The sequence below is a fragment of the Pyxicephalus adspersus genome, chromosome 8 (assembly GCF_032062135.1).
Source record: "Pyxicephalus adspersus chromosome 8, UCB_Pads_2.0, whole genome shotgun sequence".
Lineage (NCBI taxonomy): Eukaryota > Metazoa > Chordata > Amphibia > Anura > Pyxicephalidae > Pyxicephalus > Pyxicephalus adspersus.
The window spans coordinates 11,385,982-11,407,317 of NC_092865.1; the positions used below are offsets into that span (position 1 = coordinate 11,385,982).

At 40.3% G+C, this 21,336-nt stretch overlaps 1 protein-coding gene across 1 annotated transcript in view; it reads left to right on the forward strand.

Moving 5' to 3' along the window:
• The first annotated feature begins 316 nt into the window (after window positions 1-316).
• Window positions 317-21,336, forward strand: part of ST6GALNAC5 (ST6 N-acetylgalactosaminide alpha-2,6-sialyltransferase 5) — a 107,588-nt gene continuing 86,568 nt past the window's right edge. The window contains exons 1-2 of the mRNA XM_072419496.1: window positions 317-602; window positions 3,005-3,205. Coding sequence (XP_072275597.1) covers window positions 588-602; window positions 3,005-3,205 — 216 coding nt within the window. The 5' untranslated portion in view covers window positions 317-587. The remainder of the gene's footprint in view (window positions 603-3,004; window positions 3,206-21,336) is intronic.

Here is a 21,336-nt window from a genome sequence, read left to right on the forward strand (position 1 = left end):
AATGAGCAGCATTAAGTGATGCTTATTCTTTTCCTATCTGCTGATATATGGCAAGGATGGGGAGGATGAAGAGGGAATTATTCAGCCCTGTTTCTGTTAGGATTGGTGTAAATATCCAAGATGCAATTTTTTTTAATTTTTTTTAATTTTTTAAATTTTATTTTTATTTTTTATGCAGGCTATAAAGCAGTCATCAATTTGGCAGCACAATATCCCTTTAAAACCAAACGTTTCCCCTGGACCAGCCATCAGCATTGCCTTTGTGTTCTGCATCAGCTGAAGGAGCGGCAGTAGGACCTGGCGGATACAAGCTGGCAGCAGTTGTGTAGAATCAGACACAGAGCAAGAGGGTCCAGTTTAAATCTGTCTGTAATCTCAGCAACAGCAGCTCAAGCTGGCTTCTCTGTCTGCCCTGTCTCCTCCTGTGCTGCCTCTCCCTGCCCTGCCTTCCCACTCAACTGCCACCCTTTTTCTCTTAAAGGAGATGTCAAAGCTTGTCTATGATGGAAGCTGTGGAAGCAGATAGGAGAGAGCTGGGCTACCTAGCTGATGAGGACGTCTGATCTTCCCTTGTTGAACAGCACAAGATGAAGACACTGCTGGTAAGTCAATTATTCCAATTAATGGTATCATTCAGCTATGGGATGACGGGGGTCTAGGAAGGGTGACAAGTTCACCGATTGCAGCTCCGCATCCCCATTGTTGAAACTTTGCACTATTCAGAGTAAAGACTTGGGGTGCATTTGGGCAACCATGACCACCTAGCCGGTGGAATCCCGGGAGCTACATTGGCAAGGGGAGCTAAAATAAAAATGACAGCTGGGAAATAACTTTTTTGGTTTTGAATGTTGTCAGAAAAGGCACATGTTCCTAAAAAATTGCTAATTTTTTCAGGTTCCCTAGCAAATTCTAAATAAAAGGGCAGAAAAGGGAGTTGTAGAACTACAATCCCCAGTGTACTCTAATAACGGCAAGAAATAAGTTGTGGCATTTTGTGAGTGCTGGGCATTTCAGTGCCACACAGCTGAAGGCTGAAATTCTTAATCATAGGTGTAAGTTTACTTTCACCTGAAAAGTTGCAGCAGAATAAAAGTGCTTGTTCCATTGACCTATAAGACAATCCCTCCCATTCAGAAATTTGTCTGACACCATGGATTTATGAATAAATAGACGAATAAAACATAATGCACAGGCTTCAAACACATTTTTGTAAAAGTAGATGCTTGTGTTGGTGGTTCTCGAACTGTTGGTACTTGGAGAAAGTTGGTCTCCCTGGCTTTATATATATATATATTTTTTTTTTACACATTCATTGACGATTGCCCTACTGTATCACAAATGGGTCAATTTACAAAGCTTCAGCACAAGAACAAGGTTCGTTATTTTAGCCATGTGAATGTGATTTTCAAATCTTATTGTTTTATTTTTGAAAATAGAAATTGATATCCTGCTGTGTGGGATTTGTGATTAGAGCCCTTCGATTGATAGTGACCATTCTTACAGCGTAACACATGGACACCGGTGGACAAAGGTGGATAAAGTTATTGGAATGAGTGTTTAGATAATGGTTCTGGTTTCTTGTTTTCTTGCCTATGACTGTCAATCCAGTGAATGTATACCTAATAAAAAGATGAATTTCCATGAACATTACTTTCAGTTGGGCATCATTTTATTGTTAGGCTTTGTGACCAGATGTTGTTATCGTACGATTACGATATTTAAATCTATGGATCTATGGATCAGGAAATACAACTGCATCCCTTGCAACCAATAAGCTATGTAGGGGGTTAACAAAACATATTAGAGATTTTGATGGGTTGAAAAAGGCCATTATCAAAGGCAGTGATTTTCCCAAATTTTGGACAACCCAAAAAGCTGATTTCTTTCCTCTGTAGGAGAAACTTTTCATTATTTGCACCTTTCCCGATTTGGAAAGAACCACAGGTAGTGGAGACATGGATTACTTTGATCTGTCCATTGTTACGATAGATCTGCCTGTTTATGATAGTTCTCATAATTTCATTCAAATGACAGCTATATAACTTATGAGTGTGAATACTTTAGAGTCAGCAGGGACTGAGTGGCAGAAAAATGGTCAACCTGGGGTCATCTGGGGCAAGCGCAGCTTAACAATTAATTGCCATTGTCTAATGTGTGCCAAGAGGATTTGTACCGGGCTTTCTATCATGATTATCTTGTACTAGAATATTATCATCCTGAGCTGGAGCTCTCCAGCTGTTGTAGAACTAAAAGTCCCTATGGGCACCAACAATTGGTGTTTATAGTTCATCAACAGCTAAGGACTTCGGGTAGGCATGCATGAGCAGATGTCTAATGCATGCATTATATCATAGAATCACTCGCATTAAACAGGGGTTTCAAAAAGTAAACTAAAATAATTGGTCCTGGTGGAACTTCCAGCCAAATTTGACCAAATTAATCTTTTTCATTGTGTTCACCAATTATTTTCAACTAGCGAATTTGTTGATGATGCAAAATGTCAATTGAGTACCAATTGGTAAATGTAAAGCCCGGGGATAGAGGTTTTCAGATCATGACCCATCACCTCCTTATTTCCAAACCCAGATGTGGTACACAGTCTGCCCCCTTTCCTACGGTGAAAAGGGGACTGCCAAGGAGCAACTGTGGAGAAATCCATCAGCTGTCTGTTAAGACGTCCATGCAAGGCGAAAAACACTCCCGATGCTTAAAAGTGCCCATTATCACTCTGTAGGTAACCCCTTCATGGCAAGCCATGCCAGCAACCCTTTTAACTATCGGCAAACATTGAATGCACTTGCAAATATTGCTCCTGCCTGGATTCCCCAGCCACAATGTGTATAAACAGCGAAAAGAGGGGGTCAAAATGATGAATTTAAAACACGCAAACATGAATTTCAATTCATTGTTGGTCACAGCATGGTATAATGTACACGCCATGGGTAACGTATTTTGCCACTGGCTTCATGATGGATGTTGACTGTGCCCTTTTTTCTGTCCACAGCGCCATGGGTTGGCAGTGTTGCTCGCTCTTAGCACCATGTGTACCAGTTTGGTGATCATGTACAGCAATATGAGGACCATAAAGGTACAAGGTTCCCAGCCTCCGGCCGCAGCAACAGTCCGGAGCGAGGGCAAGACCAATGGAGTGGAGGACCCCCCCATTCCTGTCCTGGAGGGCTACATCAGCGTCTCGGACCACAAGGTAGGCTGGGAGATAGAGTTATCCTTGACTGGCGGTCTGCCAGATGGCATCTTGTGTGCAGCTCTCGTGGTGATTAATGGTCCTCACTGGCACTTTTGAGAAGAATGGGGGTTGGGGGTGGCACGCTGTCTGTATAACAACATTGATTTGATTTTTGTTTTTTATGTGCTGGGAAAATGTGTACATGAGATGGGAGATCAGCTGCAGGTTCTAGCCGGTAATACCCTCCGCTTATCATAAGTAACACATGTCACTGGACCAGCCCCGATCTGTCTGTACCCAGGAGGAGGGGGAATGCATTAGGATACACTGTGTACGCAAACCATTGGCCTTTTAACTGGGAGGCAAATACTGCATTAAATCTCAGCATTACTGAAGCAGCCTAATCTTCTAGACAGAAAAAAAGGAAGGGTTATTTCCAAGCAAAGTCACATTATGCTGCTGCTATTATTTAATTCCCCCCACCGCCCTCTCTCCTCTCTCTCCAATGACCCTCAGGGACCACCCACACTTATGTCTGAGTTTGACAGCTTTTTGTAGCACGACCGGGGGAATTATGGGAGAGAATGCAAATTTCGACTTTTGTTACTTTTTCTTTTTTTTAGACATCAGAGGTGATATTTGATTCTGACATAAAAGCAGAGGTTGTGCATATTTGTAACACGGCTCTCCTTTCATGAATTATTGACGGCTGCGTGCAACAGTTTTCAAGCATAACAAGGAAATTGGATTACTGGTTTTGTTTCTTGTTGGGGACTGAAATGTGGATGCTGGGAAAAAAAATGATTGCAAAAAAATGTTTGAAGAAATCCAATAGAATAACATTGTTTTATTTTTTTCAGGATTGGGTTTGTTTTATGTGTGCTTTACACTTAACAAAAAAAATCCTAAGAAGCACACTAAACCATAACAAGGAACTTTTTGCTTCCTTTCTCTAATTTAAATATACCACCTATAGGAGTCAAATGAGACCTTGCTGATCTTGGGACTACAGAATTATGACTCTGGATGATATGATGGGAGGGACGTAGTTTAGGAATGAAAACTAGGCAAGTCTGACACCACTCAGAACAGAAAATACTGTTCTTAGCCTACAACAGTGCATTTCTGGTAGCTCATTGGGTCTTCAATAGGGTAAAACATGGGGAAACATACATGTACTGCAGGCATTATCTGCATTTTTTTTTTTGCTTTGATCCAAATTCGCCCCATTGTTTGTTACATTTCACCTGCTACTATTGGCAAAAAATGTTCAGCATCCATCCACTTTTGGGTAGGTTGGTTGCATGGTCACCAGCTGGGTTCTTGGGTTCATTCCAACGACTCCTATATCATTCCTGTGCCTTGTAATGGGATAGGGGTCAAGGGGAGGAAATAAAAAACCTCGATGGGGTGTAGAAGTTGAACTTCCCTGGACTTGGTAGTTGCAGAGGATTCCTCAGACATCGGTAGCTCTATAAGGAAGTGCAGGTAGGTGGTGCGGGCAGCAGTATAGGTAAGTATTACCTGTGTCCTTTTAAAGCACTTCTTAGTTTCTATCATATTTTATTCTAGATTTTTGGGGGAGGTATGCCAGCCCTCTGGGTACCAATGGTTACATGGCATCTGAATATTAAGAATTTACCTTTATTACAGTCATGTATTATATAAAACAGCCAGTCATCTACGCTGTCAAGGCACTTTCAAGTCAAGCAATGCATTGCTCATCCAGCAACAAGGTCATCCCACTTTTATCGACCCCAATCAGCATATACCTCCCCATTATTCCATCTGTTCAGCTGTTTGGAGAAGGCAGAGTAAGTCCTATGTATGCAATACGGGTTACATTGGGACACGCTACATTCTGACCCAGACCCACAGTTTTGCAAACAGCAAATGATCGATTGGAGGACTCTGACTCACCATAGGAAGTGTCAGACCTCTACAGAGAGACCAAAGCTTCCACGCAGAGAGCAAGGCTACATCCCTTCAGCATGTGTCTACTTAAACTATCTAGTACTCTGCTCTACAGAAAACAAACTGTACCATATCGCACACTTTATGGGTGGAATTTATTTAGCTTATTTAGGCTGAATTCACAAAGAACGGCTACCAGATAGCCAATCAGTCCACTTAGACCCTACAATTGCAAGTGCTTACCCCCTGAGTTTTAAGGAGCTCTCGTCCAAACAATAAGAGGAGTTAAGGGGCCGAAGAGGCCACCAGCCACCAGTTCTGTAGATGTTCCATGTAAATTCAGCCTTAAATCTAAACTAAAAATTAAATTTATATATTCATCCTGAATTTATGTTTCTTTTGAATACTACTTGTACAGTAAGTACACATTACCATATTTTAGCACAGAGACATCAGTTTCAGCAGAGCACAGGTGTCTACTATTGTTCAGTGCTTGCATTTCCTGCATGTGGGTAGCCAGGCATCTCTGACAGATAAATGTCTCTATTGTGCTCCTTCCTTTCTCTGAAGCACCAGGAACACTCTGCTGATCACAGTGATATCTCTCATATGCCATCATTATAATAAATAATTAGGTTGCATCTGAATAGATTTGGAATATCTACCTTGTGATGCATTGCATTGTATGTTTGTGCAGGTGTGGTGCCTTAGTGTGTTCAAAATAAATATTGCGCCACAATCCAACAATAATTTCCACTTGTGCTAAGTCAATGCAGGAGTTACCTGGTTGGTATTTAGTAATGCTGGCCTAGGGTGACAAGGCTCACTTATTGTACTGTATCCATGGAGGGGAAATGTCATCCTCGCATGGGACTACAGAACATTTACCCATCTCCTCTTACTATTACTATTATTACACAGTATTCATATAGCATCAACATATTACACAAAGTCCATAGTCATGTCACTATCTGTCCTTCAAAGGGGCTCACAATCTAATGTCCCTACGATAGTCATAGATCATTGCCAGAGTCTAAAGTGGGGGGAAGCCAATTAACCTAACTGCATGTTTTTGGAATGTGGGAGGAAACCCGAGTACTGGGAAGAAACCTCACACAAGCACAGGGAGAACCTGCAAACTCCATGCAGATAGTGTCCTGGCCGAGATTCAAACCTGGGACCTAGCGCTGCAAAGGCAAGTGCTAATGTCTTCTGCATAAACTATAGGAGAAGAGGTTAGGTGTTGCCAGAGAGAACTGGGCAAAATGTATTTATTTAAAAAAGTACACCCAGCTGTGCATGGGTGGGTTTTGATTCATACCACCAATCAAAACAGCTGGGGACCCTGGAGAGTAGAAGAAGATGTTGATCCTGGGGAGGGAGGTGGCGAGTGCCCCATCACTTAGGGCTATAACTAAGTTCAGACAAGTTGTAGGTTCCAGTGCTCTTAGGTGGCTCCCAGTGGTTGGGACTTCGTCACCCATTCTGTTACCCCAACAACTGCGCTGGTACTTAATGACTGGGCAAATCAACATTTGACAGCATGGGACTACACCACTCACCACCACCCTTAATTAATTTCCTATGAGCACCCATGAGTAAAACCAGATGGACATATGAAAGTGCAAAGTGTACCAGTGAATGGAGACCCCTGGCTCCTCCTCAGACAACAATGACCCCCCCAGGGGACCAGGTTCGTTCTGCACAGGGGCCGCTGTTGGCTATATCAACCACTGGGTGAAATGCTACATGTGGCACTTTAAATTGCAAATGTTAAACAGTAAAGTAGATTTGTCTGTTAGAACTTTTGCAAGACAAAAGTCCAACATTTTATTGGTTCTCCTAAACTCCTTCGCTTTATCTGTAAACATTACTCGGGCTTAAAATCCTATGTGAAAACAGTTCAATCCAATGGATCTATTTCAAAAACAGGGGATTCCCTAAAACATTCCCTGGTGGGAAAGTATATGTTGGAGAGGGAGAGAGAGAAATAGGTTCTTACCATACAAATTTTAGTTATAGTTTTATGCCAGCCCTAATCTTGTACAATTAAAGAAGAAATGAAAGAAAAAGGAAGGGTTTTAGGCTTATTAGTATTTATTTCAGATTAAAAGGTAGATAATATCATATAGACATATAATGTGGGGTTGTGCAATTTACATGCAAATGAGATATGTAGTATACTTAGTATTAGTTGTAGTACAAATAAGTGTACATAGATTATCAATTGTGAGTGATCATACAGTTCTAAAATTGTCTAAAACCCAACGCGTTTTGCCAGTCGGTTTCCTCAGGGGCTTTTCCAGAAAACCTTTTTACTGTATTTTGAATAATCACTTGGTCATATTTAGAATAAGTACTCGGTCACATTAATAGAAGAAGGTACTACTTTTTGAATGTAGTTTTTTGGCTGAAGGTCCATACCTTTATAGGGGCTGTTCTCGATGTAGGGGGGAAGGTGAGATAGGTTTTCTTTAGTCTTGCCTTTTAGCTTTTATAGAAGAGGAGTATGGCTGGTTGGCTCTGACAGTTCAGATGATTCCCTGGTGGGAATCAATTTCTGCCATTAAAACACATGGACCTGGAAAAATACCACCAGGGAATGTTTGAGGGAATGTCTGATTCCCTGTTTTAATTAGCCCCAAATGTTACTTGGGGTAACACTTATTTACCTAACAGTTATTTACATAGAAGAGAAAAGAAAAACTTTCATGTAAAAAATCGCATATGGACTTCCCAGTCCCTGTGGTTTGTCAATGGCTTCTCAGTCCTTTGTGGTTGTAAAAAATGAAAACGACTTTCAACACCCCCTCCCCCCCCCCACCAATACAGACACAAACACAAACACATGCACCTGGGTAATTTTTGTAGATAAAAAGCAAGCAGAGCTCTATTTATGAAACAGGGAATCTGAAATTCCCTTAAATATTCCCTGGTGGGAATCAATGACTGCCATTGAAACACGTGGACCTTGAAAATTCCCACCAGGGAATGTTTGAAGGAATATCTGATCACTTGTTTTATACACAGAGCCCATGTTGTCATGCAGGCTGCAACAAAAAGTGTAAAAAAATTAAATCTAATAAAATAAAAACACAAAAAATTGCTTCTAGCGCACGCACACTTATAAAAATGTAACGCACGTGAAGGGTGGGCATGTCTGTGTAAACAACAACTGCACAACATATGTTACGCAGTGCTGCACACATTGAAGTGAAAGAAATATTTATGCAACTTATGAGCTGTAAATTTAAAGCTTCATCTATGCACAATTTTGCTTATCGTAATGTTTTGCCATTTTATGGGTGCACTTAATTTCAGAACTTGACATATCAATGATATCTGTTAACTCATGAGAATCTCCTCTCCATCACCTTTTAGTCTACTGTTTTTTTTTTTTTTAATTTTAATAATAAATAAATAATAGTATTTTATAATAATATATTTTATTATATAATTATATTATTTTAATATATTTTTTATTACTGAAAATTTTAGATAAAACTATTGCATGAATATTGTGCAATATTATATTTGCCACTACTTTATTTCTATTTTAAAGGTTTCTCTGCAGGTTTTTTTTTAGGAAAATTATGTTTTTCATATTTTCCCATCATGCTAATGGGGTTAAAATATTTCTACAAAATCTTGTTTGTACGCAAGTAGGATTTTAGTCACTGGAAATGATCTTTTGTGATCGTTTCCAGTGACACATGAACGAGCAACTGCTGTTCACATGGAGAGGAGGACAAGCAAGGGACACCCAGCTGATCTCTCTTACATTGACATGTATAACCATCATTCCCAATAGTCATTCATAGATCAGCCAAGGTGAATTGATGAACGACATTGTACACATGACATATTTCCTCCAGATATATGAATGACCATTAATCTTGGAAGACGAATAATATATAATATTATTATAAATAACATTATAAAAATAAGTATGCATTAAAAAATCCTATTGATTACATTTATCCATTTTAAAGAGTTATTCTAAACTGAAGCAATAAACTTTTATTTTGCAACAATTTTATTAAAAAGTAAATCAAAAATATTATTTCACTTTTCAAATGTAAAGCGCTGGGGATTTGGAACCTATTGATATTTCATCTTGGTTTATCTAAAGCTAGGTACACACTTCCAATAATTATCATTAGAAAACGAACGATTACGACCGATCAACGATTATGCACGATTATATTTGAATGATCGTATTGTGCACAATTCTGTACATGCTGTAACAATACAATTGTTCAAATATAATCCACCAATAGTGTACACACGCTAGATACAATCGTTTGAACGATGAGGGAAGTGACATGTTAAGGAGAAAGTGTATTGCAGAAATATGCATGATCACTGAACGATAGATAGCAAACGAACGTCGGCCAATCAGATTGGCCGTGACGGTCGTTCATTTCCAACGACAATCCTCGTTCATCAGCGTCGTTGGTCACCTTTTTTGTGAACGATTTTCGGCTGATCGGTCGTTTGTTTCCAACGGTAATTATTGGAAGTGTGTACGCAGCTTAAGGGACAAGTGGGACTGGTGTGTAGCCTCCTCCAAAGTAATATTGGTCCTATAGGAATTATTTCATGCTAAAGTAAAAACCCCTTTAATAGAGTAGTGAAGAGTCATCTGCATCCCCTGGATTTGTCTTGATCACAAGTCTTGTCTTGATCTTGATCTTGTCATCAGAATTAAAAATCCAATAGTTGCATAGTTGTGAGAAGAACAGAACGGACCTAATGTATTAGATCTCCAAGGCTGGAATAGATAAACTATCACTGGAGAACCTGGGTGATCCAACAAACCTCACCATTATGAAGGAATGTACTCCAATGGGGACTTCCAGTTCAGTAACATTTGTCTATAATGGGATTTCTCGTCATTTTGGAGAGATTATGTTTAACTTCCCTGCCTCCGAGGCAGGACATAAAAGAAAAGCTCATCAATGGAATACAGACAACAAAGATTTAAAAAATCTTACAGAGATTCTAACAATTTTCTTCCAAGATTGATGAAATGTTTTTTATGAAGCTGAGTTCCAGGCTGATCTAATAGAAAGCAGCAATAAAGGCAGTTATGCGCACATTAAACATTAATAAATGTTTTAATTGTAACAAGTTTAAATAGCTGATTGTTATGGCTCCTATTAGGTGCTCTGTCATTGCTATAAAAATACAATATACAAGGTATTATTATTAATAATATTAATATTAATTATTATTATTATAATAATCATCTGTTTCTCATAATGCCCTGAACAGCAGGAGAAGCATAGAGGGCGATTGGTGTCCAATCGGGTTTCCTAAAGCAAAATAAAACCCAAAAATCCAAAAATTGCAACTAGACAGGTGATGACCCTTCTGCATTAAAATAACATCACCGGTGTGATCACGATTTTTTGATTGCACTCTCCTGTCCCCGTTTCATCTGATTGCTCAAGTTTACTAGTTGTATGTGTTCTTGGATAGAGTTTCTCTATCCAAGAACACAGGGCACTAGATGTGATGAATGGGGAAACTTTTCCCTATTCAACCTCTAGTGCCCGGGGATCTCCTGCAGTCACAGCTGTGACCACAAAGTTCCCACGGTCATGTGACAGTGGGAACTGAACTGCAGATAAACTCTGCAGTTCCACTACGATCCCCGGGGCACTACAGGTTTATTAACCTGCGTGCCCCAGGGATCACACACTTTTCTGCCCCACAAGTATCTCTTAAGGTGCGTACACACTTCCAATTTTTATCGTTCCAATCGAACGACGAACGATCGATTGGGCAAAAAATCGTTCGTAAAAAAGTAACCAACGACGCCGACGAACGAGGAAACTCGTTGGAAACGAACGACCGGACCGGCGGATCGGATTGGACGACGATCGTTGAACATCGTTCGTGTGTACGGTCGTTCGTTGATCGTCCATGATCTGAGCATGCGTAATGACCGAACGTTCGTTCACTTTCCTGTCGTGCACATAGTTCCTCTATCGCTCAAACGATCGTATCTATTGTGTGTACAATATCTACGAACGATCGTGTCGTTATCTCTATGTGCAGGATCGGTGCTATACGATCGTTCATATATATCGTGCAGGATCGTTCGTCGTTCGTTTTCCAACGATAATAATTGGAAGTGTGTACGTAGCTTTACTCTGTAACTCGCACAGTAATATGATACATTTGTTACATTTTTCTTGCAGTGGATAAAAGAAAAATGTAACAAATGTATCAGAATATTTCTGTGCTGGAAAGTGTGTTACAGAGTAAAAGCTGCGTACACACATGCAATTTTTGTCGTTGGAAAGGATCTTTCACGATCCTTTCCAACGACAAGGGAGTGCACGATGCATGAACGGTGCTGTACATACAGCACCGTTCATGCTCTATGGAGAGGGGAGGGGGAGAGCGACGGAGCGGCACCCTGCTGCGCGCTCTCCCCTTCCCTTTCATTAGGATCGGTTGTCGTCCATCGTCCGTGGATCCGGCAGGACGGTCTTTCGGACGATGGACGACAACGACTGTACACACGGCAGATTTTCGCCCAATAATTGGCCGATGCCGATTATCAGGCGATAAAAATCTGACGTGTGTACGTAGCTTAAGAGATATCCTGTCATTGTAGGATAACCTGAAAAAAAATTAGTTAAATAAACCCAAACACTCAATACATAAATTTTTTTTAACACATTTTTTTACATTTTTTAATCCAAATTTTTGCAGTGGAATCTCGTTTTTTTGGGTCGGGTCTATCTGAATTCAAACAGCCATATTCGGGTTGAATATAAGGACAACCCGAATTCGACCACCAACACTACTTACCAAACAAAACATCCCAAACATACAAGACATATATTGATATTTGGTGATATTCTCATTTAACAGGTAATACCTATGTATATCAAATGTATATTTAGCTGATTGCCTGGAGTTCAGCTTTAAATTATACCAGATTATTTAGGATATTTTTATGATTTAGTGTTTGGCACTGCGACATTGCAGAACCATGTCTTTGTTTCTTTTCCTATTACAGACATTATCTGTGTGCAGCTGTTCTTCCCCCAATATGGTGCACATGTCCCCACAATGCAAAAGTCATCTTCCCACCACATTGGCCCTATTGTGCATCTGTATGAGTATAGCAAGGACTTCAGACCTTGGACCTTCTGTAGCTGAATAGTTCAGCATCCTCTGTAAATCCCTGCAAAATAATCTGCTGCTGTAAAAACAAATAATATTTTATCATTATGGGTGTAGGGGGGCAGCGTGAGCTGAATATACCGCATCGCCAAGTAGAGACATCGTTCACGTTTATCGGTGGGTGTCTAAAGAAAACATTTGCATGACATCTGAATGCTCTTATTTTCTGCTTTGTTACTGAGAATTGTTATTTACTTCATAACTGGATGAATTCCCAAACAGAAATGATGTTGTGATTTGGAACATTAAGCTGATGGGAGATAAAGACGCTTCCAGCAGCACTTTTATGAATAGAATCGAGGAGTCTGCAGATTGTCACCAGACCCGGCCTTTTAGAAGAGACGTGGCCATCCTGCACCCACTTCATGTCTCTGAGCTAACAGGGAAGCAAGGCATGCTGAGATTTGCAGTACTTCTGCATCCCGAGAAACAGCTGGATGATTTCTAGAAGCACAGAATATAACTGGGTATTATTGTTTCAAAGTAAAGATAACAGAGACTGTTGATCCAGGGAACATCAGATTGCCTCACAGGATCAGGAAGGATTTTTTTCCCTGTTGGAGCAAATTGTACCAGAGCAAATTTTTTTGCCTTCCTCTAGACCAGGGGTGTCCAACTCTGGCCCACTGGCCAAATTTGGCCCGCAACATCCTATTTTTTGGCCCCCAAAGGAATCCCAAAAATGAATTGGAGCTGGCCCACTGCTGCATTGAAATAGCGCCGCTACTACAATTCCCGACATCACTCGCGTCTATAGACCAGGGGGCTCTCTGCCTATGCGTGGCCCCGCATTGGACTGTTTTATAGACACAAGTAATGCCGGGAATTGTAGTAGCAGCATCACTGGCGTCTATAGACCAGGGGGCTCTCTGCCTTTGCGTGGCTCCGCAATGGACTGTTTTATAGACGTAGGGAATTGTAGTAGCGGTGCTATTTCAGTGAAGAGGGAATATTATTTACCTCCCTAGCGGTAACCCGAAGTGTGACTCGGGGTAGAAAAAAGTTGCTAAAAGTGGTAACCCCGAGTCACACACGGGTAGGTAAATCTATGGAAGTATTTGTAAATACAGCCTTACCTGATCCGCCGGCGTCCTGCGCCGTCCATCGACGCGATCCCTGTCTTCTTCTCACTTTCTCGAGCTGGCTTCTGCATCTGATGAGTCACCGGGGGAGTTCCCGTTGATGTCGGTGCGTGTGTACATTGCCGGCCGGGCAGGGCGGGAAATTCTTAATCCATTTGTATTGCATTCAATGCAAAATAACTGTATTGAATGCAATACATTGGATTTTTATGTGTAAAAGCAGTACTTTGTTTTCAAGAACATTTATTTTACAGTATATATATTAGTATGAGTATAATGTGTATTTTAAAAAAAAAATTAAAAAAAATTATTTTTTTTTTTAAAAATATAGATTTTTTAATTTATTCAATTTATTATTTTTACATGATTTTGTGTTTTAAACTTTATTATACTCATACTATTATATTATACTGTAAAATAAATTTTCATGAAAAACAATGTACCACTTTTAGACATATAAAACCGGAAAGAAATGAACCGCTAGGGAGGTTAAGTCCTACATTGGACTGTTTTCTTGATGCAAGGAATTGTAGTAGAGGTGCCATTTCCTCGTCTAAGTTTTGAATTTTGGCCCACTGTGTATTTGAGTTTGACACCCCTGCTCTATTTCAACTATGTCTATAAAGTTTAATCTGGGATATGTTTGTTTCCCTAGTGGTTGAACTTGATGGACCTATGTCTTTTTTAAACCTAACAATGAGAGTCCTGGCTGCAAGGAACACAAGGGGACCTGCTCTCTTTTAAGAAAATCAAGCAATCAATGTGTAATTGTTATAGCAGAACTTTTATTAAAAAAAATTACTTACCTTTACCAGTGAAAAGCCTTCAATCTTTGCCCAAACTAAGCCCCGTCAATCCAGTATTGTATTGGCTTCCTTCTTCTTTTCAGGACTGGATAGAATTGTCAATGTGGCCATCTTTTTTATTCTGGGTTCTTCTTTACATCACCCAAACTTGCACTGCACAGGAGTGAGATTGGAAGACATTGGGAATGATTTATTAAAGCTGTCCAAGGCTGGAGAGGATACACTTTCACCGGTAAAGCTGGGTGATCCAACAAACCTGGTATGGATCTGGTTCAGGATTCAAAAGATTTGCTAGCAAATAGCAAATGACTTTGAAGAAATCTCTTCCAGGTTTGCTGGATCACCTAGCCTCACCGGTGAAAGTGTATCCTCTCCAGCCTTGGAGAGCTTTAATAAATCATTGGAGATCTTTATTAAATCAGGCCCACTATAGGAAAGCCCCTGATGATGCATGCATGATCCCAGGCATGCGCAGAAGGAGCAACCCACAGCCTCATCATTTCTGGCTCCTGGATATGTGGTGCAAGAATCCCAGGAAGGTGTGGGTTTTCCTTTCACACTTTAGTGCCATGACGGTAACAACAAAATGGGGATCTCCATAAATTAAAAAAAAAAAACATAAAAGAAACCCCACAATTTTTACATTAAGTCAAAGGACTAGGCACGCTTTATTATAATCTTAAAAATGTCATAATAAGCACGCTTTTAGGCCAAACACTGGCAAAAGAAATGGAATGGAAGGCTCATTATTACTTCCGGACCCTCTAATCTGAGAGCCGGAAATGATGAGTAATTTTCCCATTGGCACCCATAAAGCCAGTCCAAGACTCCAAAATTTATCAAGATTTATGCTACACACAGATTCTACATATTGCCCGAGGTGATCACAAAATCTAACAGCTGCTCAGCTGTCCCCTGATATTGCTCACTGATCCATCCTGCCGGATCACTAAATTTCCAATAGGAATGACCTCTGTTGTTTCCCATAGAAAGGACGCACCTGCTTGTCCATTCCCTCCCTCCTCTCTCTATAGAACAAAAATCACTGACTGTGCCGAGTTTGTTTGTTCCTACTGGCACTGAAAATGATCACTAATAAACGTTCCCTGTGACAATGATAATCTAACGTTTGTACATGACTTTAGACTTTGACAAATCCAATAATCTACTCCCAGATCCATCTTGTGCAAATATGCCTGTTGTGCTTGCTAGGAATAATCCATCTGTCAGATATCTGTCGTCTCCATGTGCCCAAAGCATATATTAAGTGTGTTCTTGTATGTGTACGTGGGGAAGTAGCTTGTTTTTCATACTGCCAGCTTGTGATTGGTAAAAGTGGCTGGTAGAATGGAAAACGCACCCCCAGGAGGTCCTGGAGGGAGCTGATATACAAGGTGCCGCTCAAAAGACATATGACGGATTATTTCAGAAAAGGAGAGATAGCAAAAAAACTACCTGTTGTTCCAAACAGAGACCTGAATGATTTAAAGAAGGGACCCCCTTCCCCAAAATAATAGGGCAATGTTATATATCTGGCTAGTGAACCACTGACATTAATACTTTTTGAATCACAAGCACCACAGCCTGAATTTTGCATCTGATTCATAAAAACTGGCCATGTTGCAGAGCCTTTGGTGCTCAATGCAACAAAAAGAATTCCATGATTGGAGGGGGTGCTAATCATATACCATTGATAGGTCACGTTAGTGGGCTCCCCGCCTCTCAGCATTTGTTGTTCTCATTGCTATCACTGGAGCCTAGAAGCAAGCAGAGATTAATGTATATTTGTAAAGCATTTTTGTATTACCATGTCACTTCTTTATATATCGAGCCTTCAGTTCTGTTTATAACTAAAAGTATTCAATGTTTAAAGTGTTAATAAACACTTGCTAGTAAAAAATTAATCTAGCTTATACTTTGCTGACCCTTTTTATGTGCAGGCTGTCAGTTCTTCGCATTGGCCCAAAGAATTTTCAATGTCCTACATTTCTACCTTTGGGGTAGCTACATTGCCTTGCAGACAGCACCCCTGTTGTTACCTCAACATGTGTGGCCCTAGCCAAGACTATACTTGGTGGGTTTTGTAATGAGGGTTTCATGCTACTTTAACTTTAGAAAAACTGGTTTTGGATACAGCAGGAAGAGTTACAACCTCATTTTTTGTCTGGGTCCTCCATGGGAGATCCACCCAGCCTATTGTCCCTGAGGACCGTTGTCCATGGAGGTGTAAGTGTTGCTTCGTTCAAATTTTTCAATGTAAATAGTAACAGGAGATGAAGACAAATATTCACATGCTCCATGACAACTATCAGAGTGAATTTCCTATAACTTTTGGAGATATCCATTCACTTTCTGTTGTATCTCTATGGACAAGAATAGCAGATCCATCCTCCCAATGGGGGACAGACAACCATAAAAACCTTCAAAGGGTTCTCACTTTTTACCACTCTGTTCAAAGCTAAAAAGTTGTAGCTGGACTATACAACAAGACAAGTAGGACTGCTAGACAACAAGAATTTTTGGGAAAAAGTCATCAGCATTGGAAGCCGCCATGTTTTTCTCCTGATGGGTGCTTTATAACCTAAAGAACCTCAATGTTTTTTGGCACATCCAGGGATAATTATACTACCTTAACCACAGCAAACTTAAAATAGATTTATATCTTTATGAAAAGTTGAGTAATTTGGTTCTGCACAAATGAATAAAGAGGGTCTAAGAACTGTAAGTCCCACCATGCTTTGAAAGCTAAAGCTTGCTTGCTGCGACTTCCAGTCCTCTGACAGCTTTAAAGACCACAGATTGCTTACACATGGTGCACAATATGACAGCTGCTGCAGAAATTCTGCTTCTCTTTACTTGTGGAACAACAATTAACTTATGGAATAAAAAAGACAAAAAAAAATGCCCCCCCTTCCCATTAACACACCAGGAATTCTGTTTATTATGGTGTTGTTTAGCCAGCGTTGCCAAAATAAACAGTCTGTGATACAAACTGTGCAGATGTCACTGATACTCATCCAGACGGATTTCATTATTGTAAGAACAAGATCTTTTACATTAGCCAAACAGATACAGAATACTTCCCCTGAAACAGAATTACCGTTAAGATAATGTATCAGTGTACCAATGATCATTGTGACACGGGAGCCTTGGTTAATTAAAAAAGAAAGACAAGCTTTTTTTAGGTCTTTAAATTCAGTTACAGAACAAGGAAAATAAACTAAGCAGTTCATGCCATGCAGAAACTGCATCAGTAGCATTAAAGTTCAAATGTTCCCTCAATATACTGGTAATTAGTGTCACAGTTCATGATAAGACTTGTGATGTATGTTAAATGGCTCAGAAAGTTGTGCAACCTTCTACTTGTGCTCCATTGCGCGTGGGTGAGGCTGCAGCTCATATAAGCATTCAAATTGTGCCAATGGCCCTAATTTATTAAAGCTGTCCAAGGCTGGAGACCATACACTTTCATCAGTGAAGCTGGGTGATCCAGCAAACCTGAAATGGATTTCTCCATTCGCTATTTGCTAGCAAATGTATTTAATCCTGGATCAGATCCGTTCCAGGTTTGCTGGATCACCCAGAGCTTTAATAAATCAAGTCCAATGTGTCAATGGAACTAAACCCACAATACTTACCATCCCTGTTCCCTTGCAGGGTGCCGCTAACTTCCTAATTATTCTCATCTTGTGCATGATTTGACTTTGACTATCTAGATTGGTCGGGCCAGGGTGATGTAACATCATGGGCATGCACAGGGGAAATCGGGAATGTCGTGTATTCTGGCAGACAAAGCTTAGTTTTTTCAAAGATACCCAGAGTGATCAGGCAAGTAAGAAGGATTATTGCAGAAGGGACATCACCTGTCCCTTTCTGCAGTAATGACCCATCTGGTTGTGGATGCTTAGACGTGAAACTTTAGTTCTCCCTTAAAGGTATGTTGTGTATGTGCATTGGATTTACTTACTTGCTGCCCATGTGACAATTGGTATTTTTGGATTTCCAGTTGTAGGGTCTCCACAAAGTTGTGAGTGTCCCTAGTTTAAATTGTTTATTGTGACATTTTGGGTATAGTTGGCCAGCTAGAGTTTGATTGCATTTGCTGCTTTCTGTGGCTTTCTATTAGGCCCTATGATTGGTTCCTTGACCTGCTACTGTTTATATTAGTGTTACCTGACCTTTTCAACATGGGGAAACACCATAAAATAACTTACATGTCTTCAGGGAACCCCTGCTGTAATTACTATAGTCTCAGCTCTCAGTATCTTAAAATAATGGTCAGTTGAAGAAGGCAATATATTCATTACTCAGGGAACCTAACAACCTCTGGAGGAACCCTTGTGTTCCACAGAATCCTGGTTAAGAAACATTGGTTTAGATGTTCTCTAGTGAGGACAACAATAACTGAGTTGTGAATATTTGTCTGCCCCAGCCAGTCATTAAGGGTTTTCTTTAGTAGTGATAACTGAGGGAAAGTGATAAATATTTGGAGCAACCTTCTGGAATCTGTGGTACCCATCTTTGCTGCTCTATAGACCCCAGATTCAGCTCTGCTCAAAGATTCTCTGCTCAAAGATTGGTCTACATGTGATTTTTTACAAATTCTCCTATGCTTGCCGAGAGGTTTCATCAAAGAAGAATTTAGCAAGAAGGTGGTTCCAACCAATAAGCAAATTTTAGTTGAATGTTCTGTTGTGTGTCTGCAGAGGTACAAAGAAGAGGCTGCTTTTTGACTTTGCAAGAAGGTCTCCGTTTTGATTGTTTGCACACAACCATATGTCCCAACTGTGACCGCTCTCAAAGAGACTTTGTAGTTGTTAGGTTGCTTTAAACAACACCAAAAAGCTAAAGGCAATTCTAGTGCTTATGAAGATTATCTTTCTTGGTATCTAGCAGCCGTAACCCTCCCTCCCAGATCCATCCACCAATACAATATTGAAAAAAAATTACAAATAAAGTGACTGGTGCCCAGCTTAGGTTTTCCCACAGCATGTAAGAATTCAACCTTGGAACCAGATGCACCAGTATTGGGAAATTCAGAGATGTCAGCCTGATACATAAGGTCAGAATAGAGAAGTCCCATGTAAATTCTCAATTTATTTCCCATGATTGAAGTCATCAAGTCAAATATTGGGGTGTATCTCCCCAATGAGAGCACAGACAATTATTAGAAAACTTAAGAAAAGAGAGAAAGACAAATGTCACCCTAGTTTTTACATGAATTTAATAATTTATTTCTACAAAAGCAGCCAATGAATTCTGGGGGTAACACATCACCCTCTTTATGGTGATAATGAAAAAAACAGCTACAGGTACAGACAGATTGTTGCCATAACTGAGACCAGGAATTGGATGTGACATGTGCATCGGAATCCCCTGAAATTATCAGTTCTGGAAACCTAGGCTTTATTTAGCTAAATCTGGTTTTTGATATTTAGACTCTGTTCCTCATTGTCCCATAATACCCTGATGAAGAGGGTCACACACCATGAACATGTTGGGTGTTTTTGATAAATTAATACATTTGTCCTTGGACTTGTATAGAATATGGTGTGTTGGTCTTTAATTCTCTGCTCATCTTGAATGCAGTTTGAGATCTACATTATTTTAGTGGTATACACGTGATGAGAGCTGCTTCTTCAAAGTCAGTGAACCCAGATTATAGGGAATGTCTAATGCTATTTTATCAAGAATTTTGAAGTTCCAGTGCCTTTTGATCTTTTTACATTGTTATAACAATTAAAGGTTGACTTCACCCTTCCTATCCTATCCAATATAAAATCAAAAAGTTTTGCCTTTGCATACAATTTAAATAGTAGTAGTAGTTTGGGAACCTTTATTTTATTTGAAAGGCACAATTTCACTTTAATAAGCATAATAAAAGGTGCTAATGTAGATTATGGAACAGTTATGTCACCTCTATAGGACCGATTCCTCATTGAAACAACCAGCCATTATGGTAAGTAGTTATAGATTTTGTACATATTTTCCCCTCATTTATTAAAAGATAATGACAGCTAAAATCCCTGCGATAAAAGAAAATGCAAGAGCTATTCTCGCAGCTGGGAAAGGGGCATTACAACGTCTGATTTATGTCAAATGCCATAAAATTGGCACATTTTTTAACTATACATTAAGATTATAGCTGAGGATATGACATTATCCCGAAAGAATTCATTATTTTGCACTAATAATGATAAGGACGACATACCAAATGTACAGCCTTTCTCTGGGTCATTGCTTCTGTGTAAAAATAAAAGACACGTTTTACGTTTTTTAACACAGATTGATGATTTCCCGACTTGGCAATCTTCCATCGTTGTCTGGGTGTACAGAAAATTGTAATAGTCTTTTTAGACTCTTGGAGAAAATAATATACAAAATGAGGTGTATTGATCATGTTTGTACCTCATGTGTGCTGGTGGACCTTGGGTTTTATTATTTAAAGTATACTGTACTGGTTTTGCCCACTGGTAGGTAATTTGGGATCACCCAAGACACGGAGTCTAGGTGACATCTGTGCTTCATCAGACAACCCTACAAGTGGAAATGGCCAACAACCTTGATGGCTGTCAGACTGCTTTTCTGACACAGGAACTGTGGCTCCAGTGGGGAGGGGGCAGTTGAAAGAAGATATATTCCAAGGCAGGCTGGGCAGGCAGTAGGCAGGAGACATAATCATGCAAGCAAGGCAGGCAGCAGACAGTAAATGTGGTCAGAGACAGACTGAGCAAAACAGTGGGCATTGTCAGAGACAGCCCAAGATCGGGGAGGGCAGGAGATAGTGGTTGTGATCAGAGACAGAGGATGCTTCAGGCAGGCAACAGACAGTAGACACAGTCATAGACAGGCTGAGATAAGGGAAGGCAGCAGACAGTGGTTGGGGTCAGGGACAGTCATAAATAAGGGCAGGCAGCAGACAGCAATTGTGGTCAGGGACAGTCAGAGATGAGGGCAGGCAGCAGACAGCAATTGTGGTCAGGGACAGTCAGAGATCAGGGCAGGCAGCAGGCAGCAGACAGCGGTTGGGGTCAGGGACTGTCAGAGATCAGGGCAGGCAGCAGACAACGGTTGTGGTCAGGGACAGTCAGAGATAAGGGCAGGCAGCAGACAGTGGTTGGGGTCAGGGACAGTCAGAGAT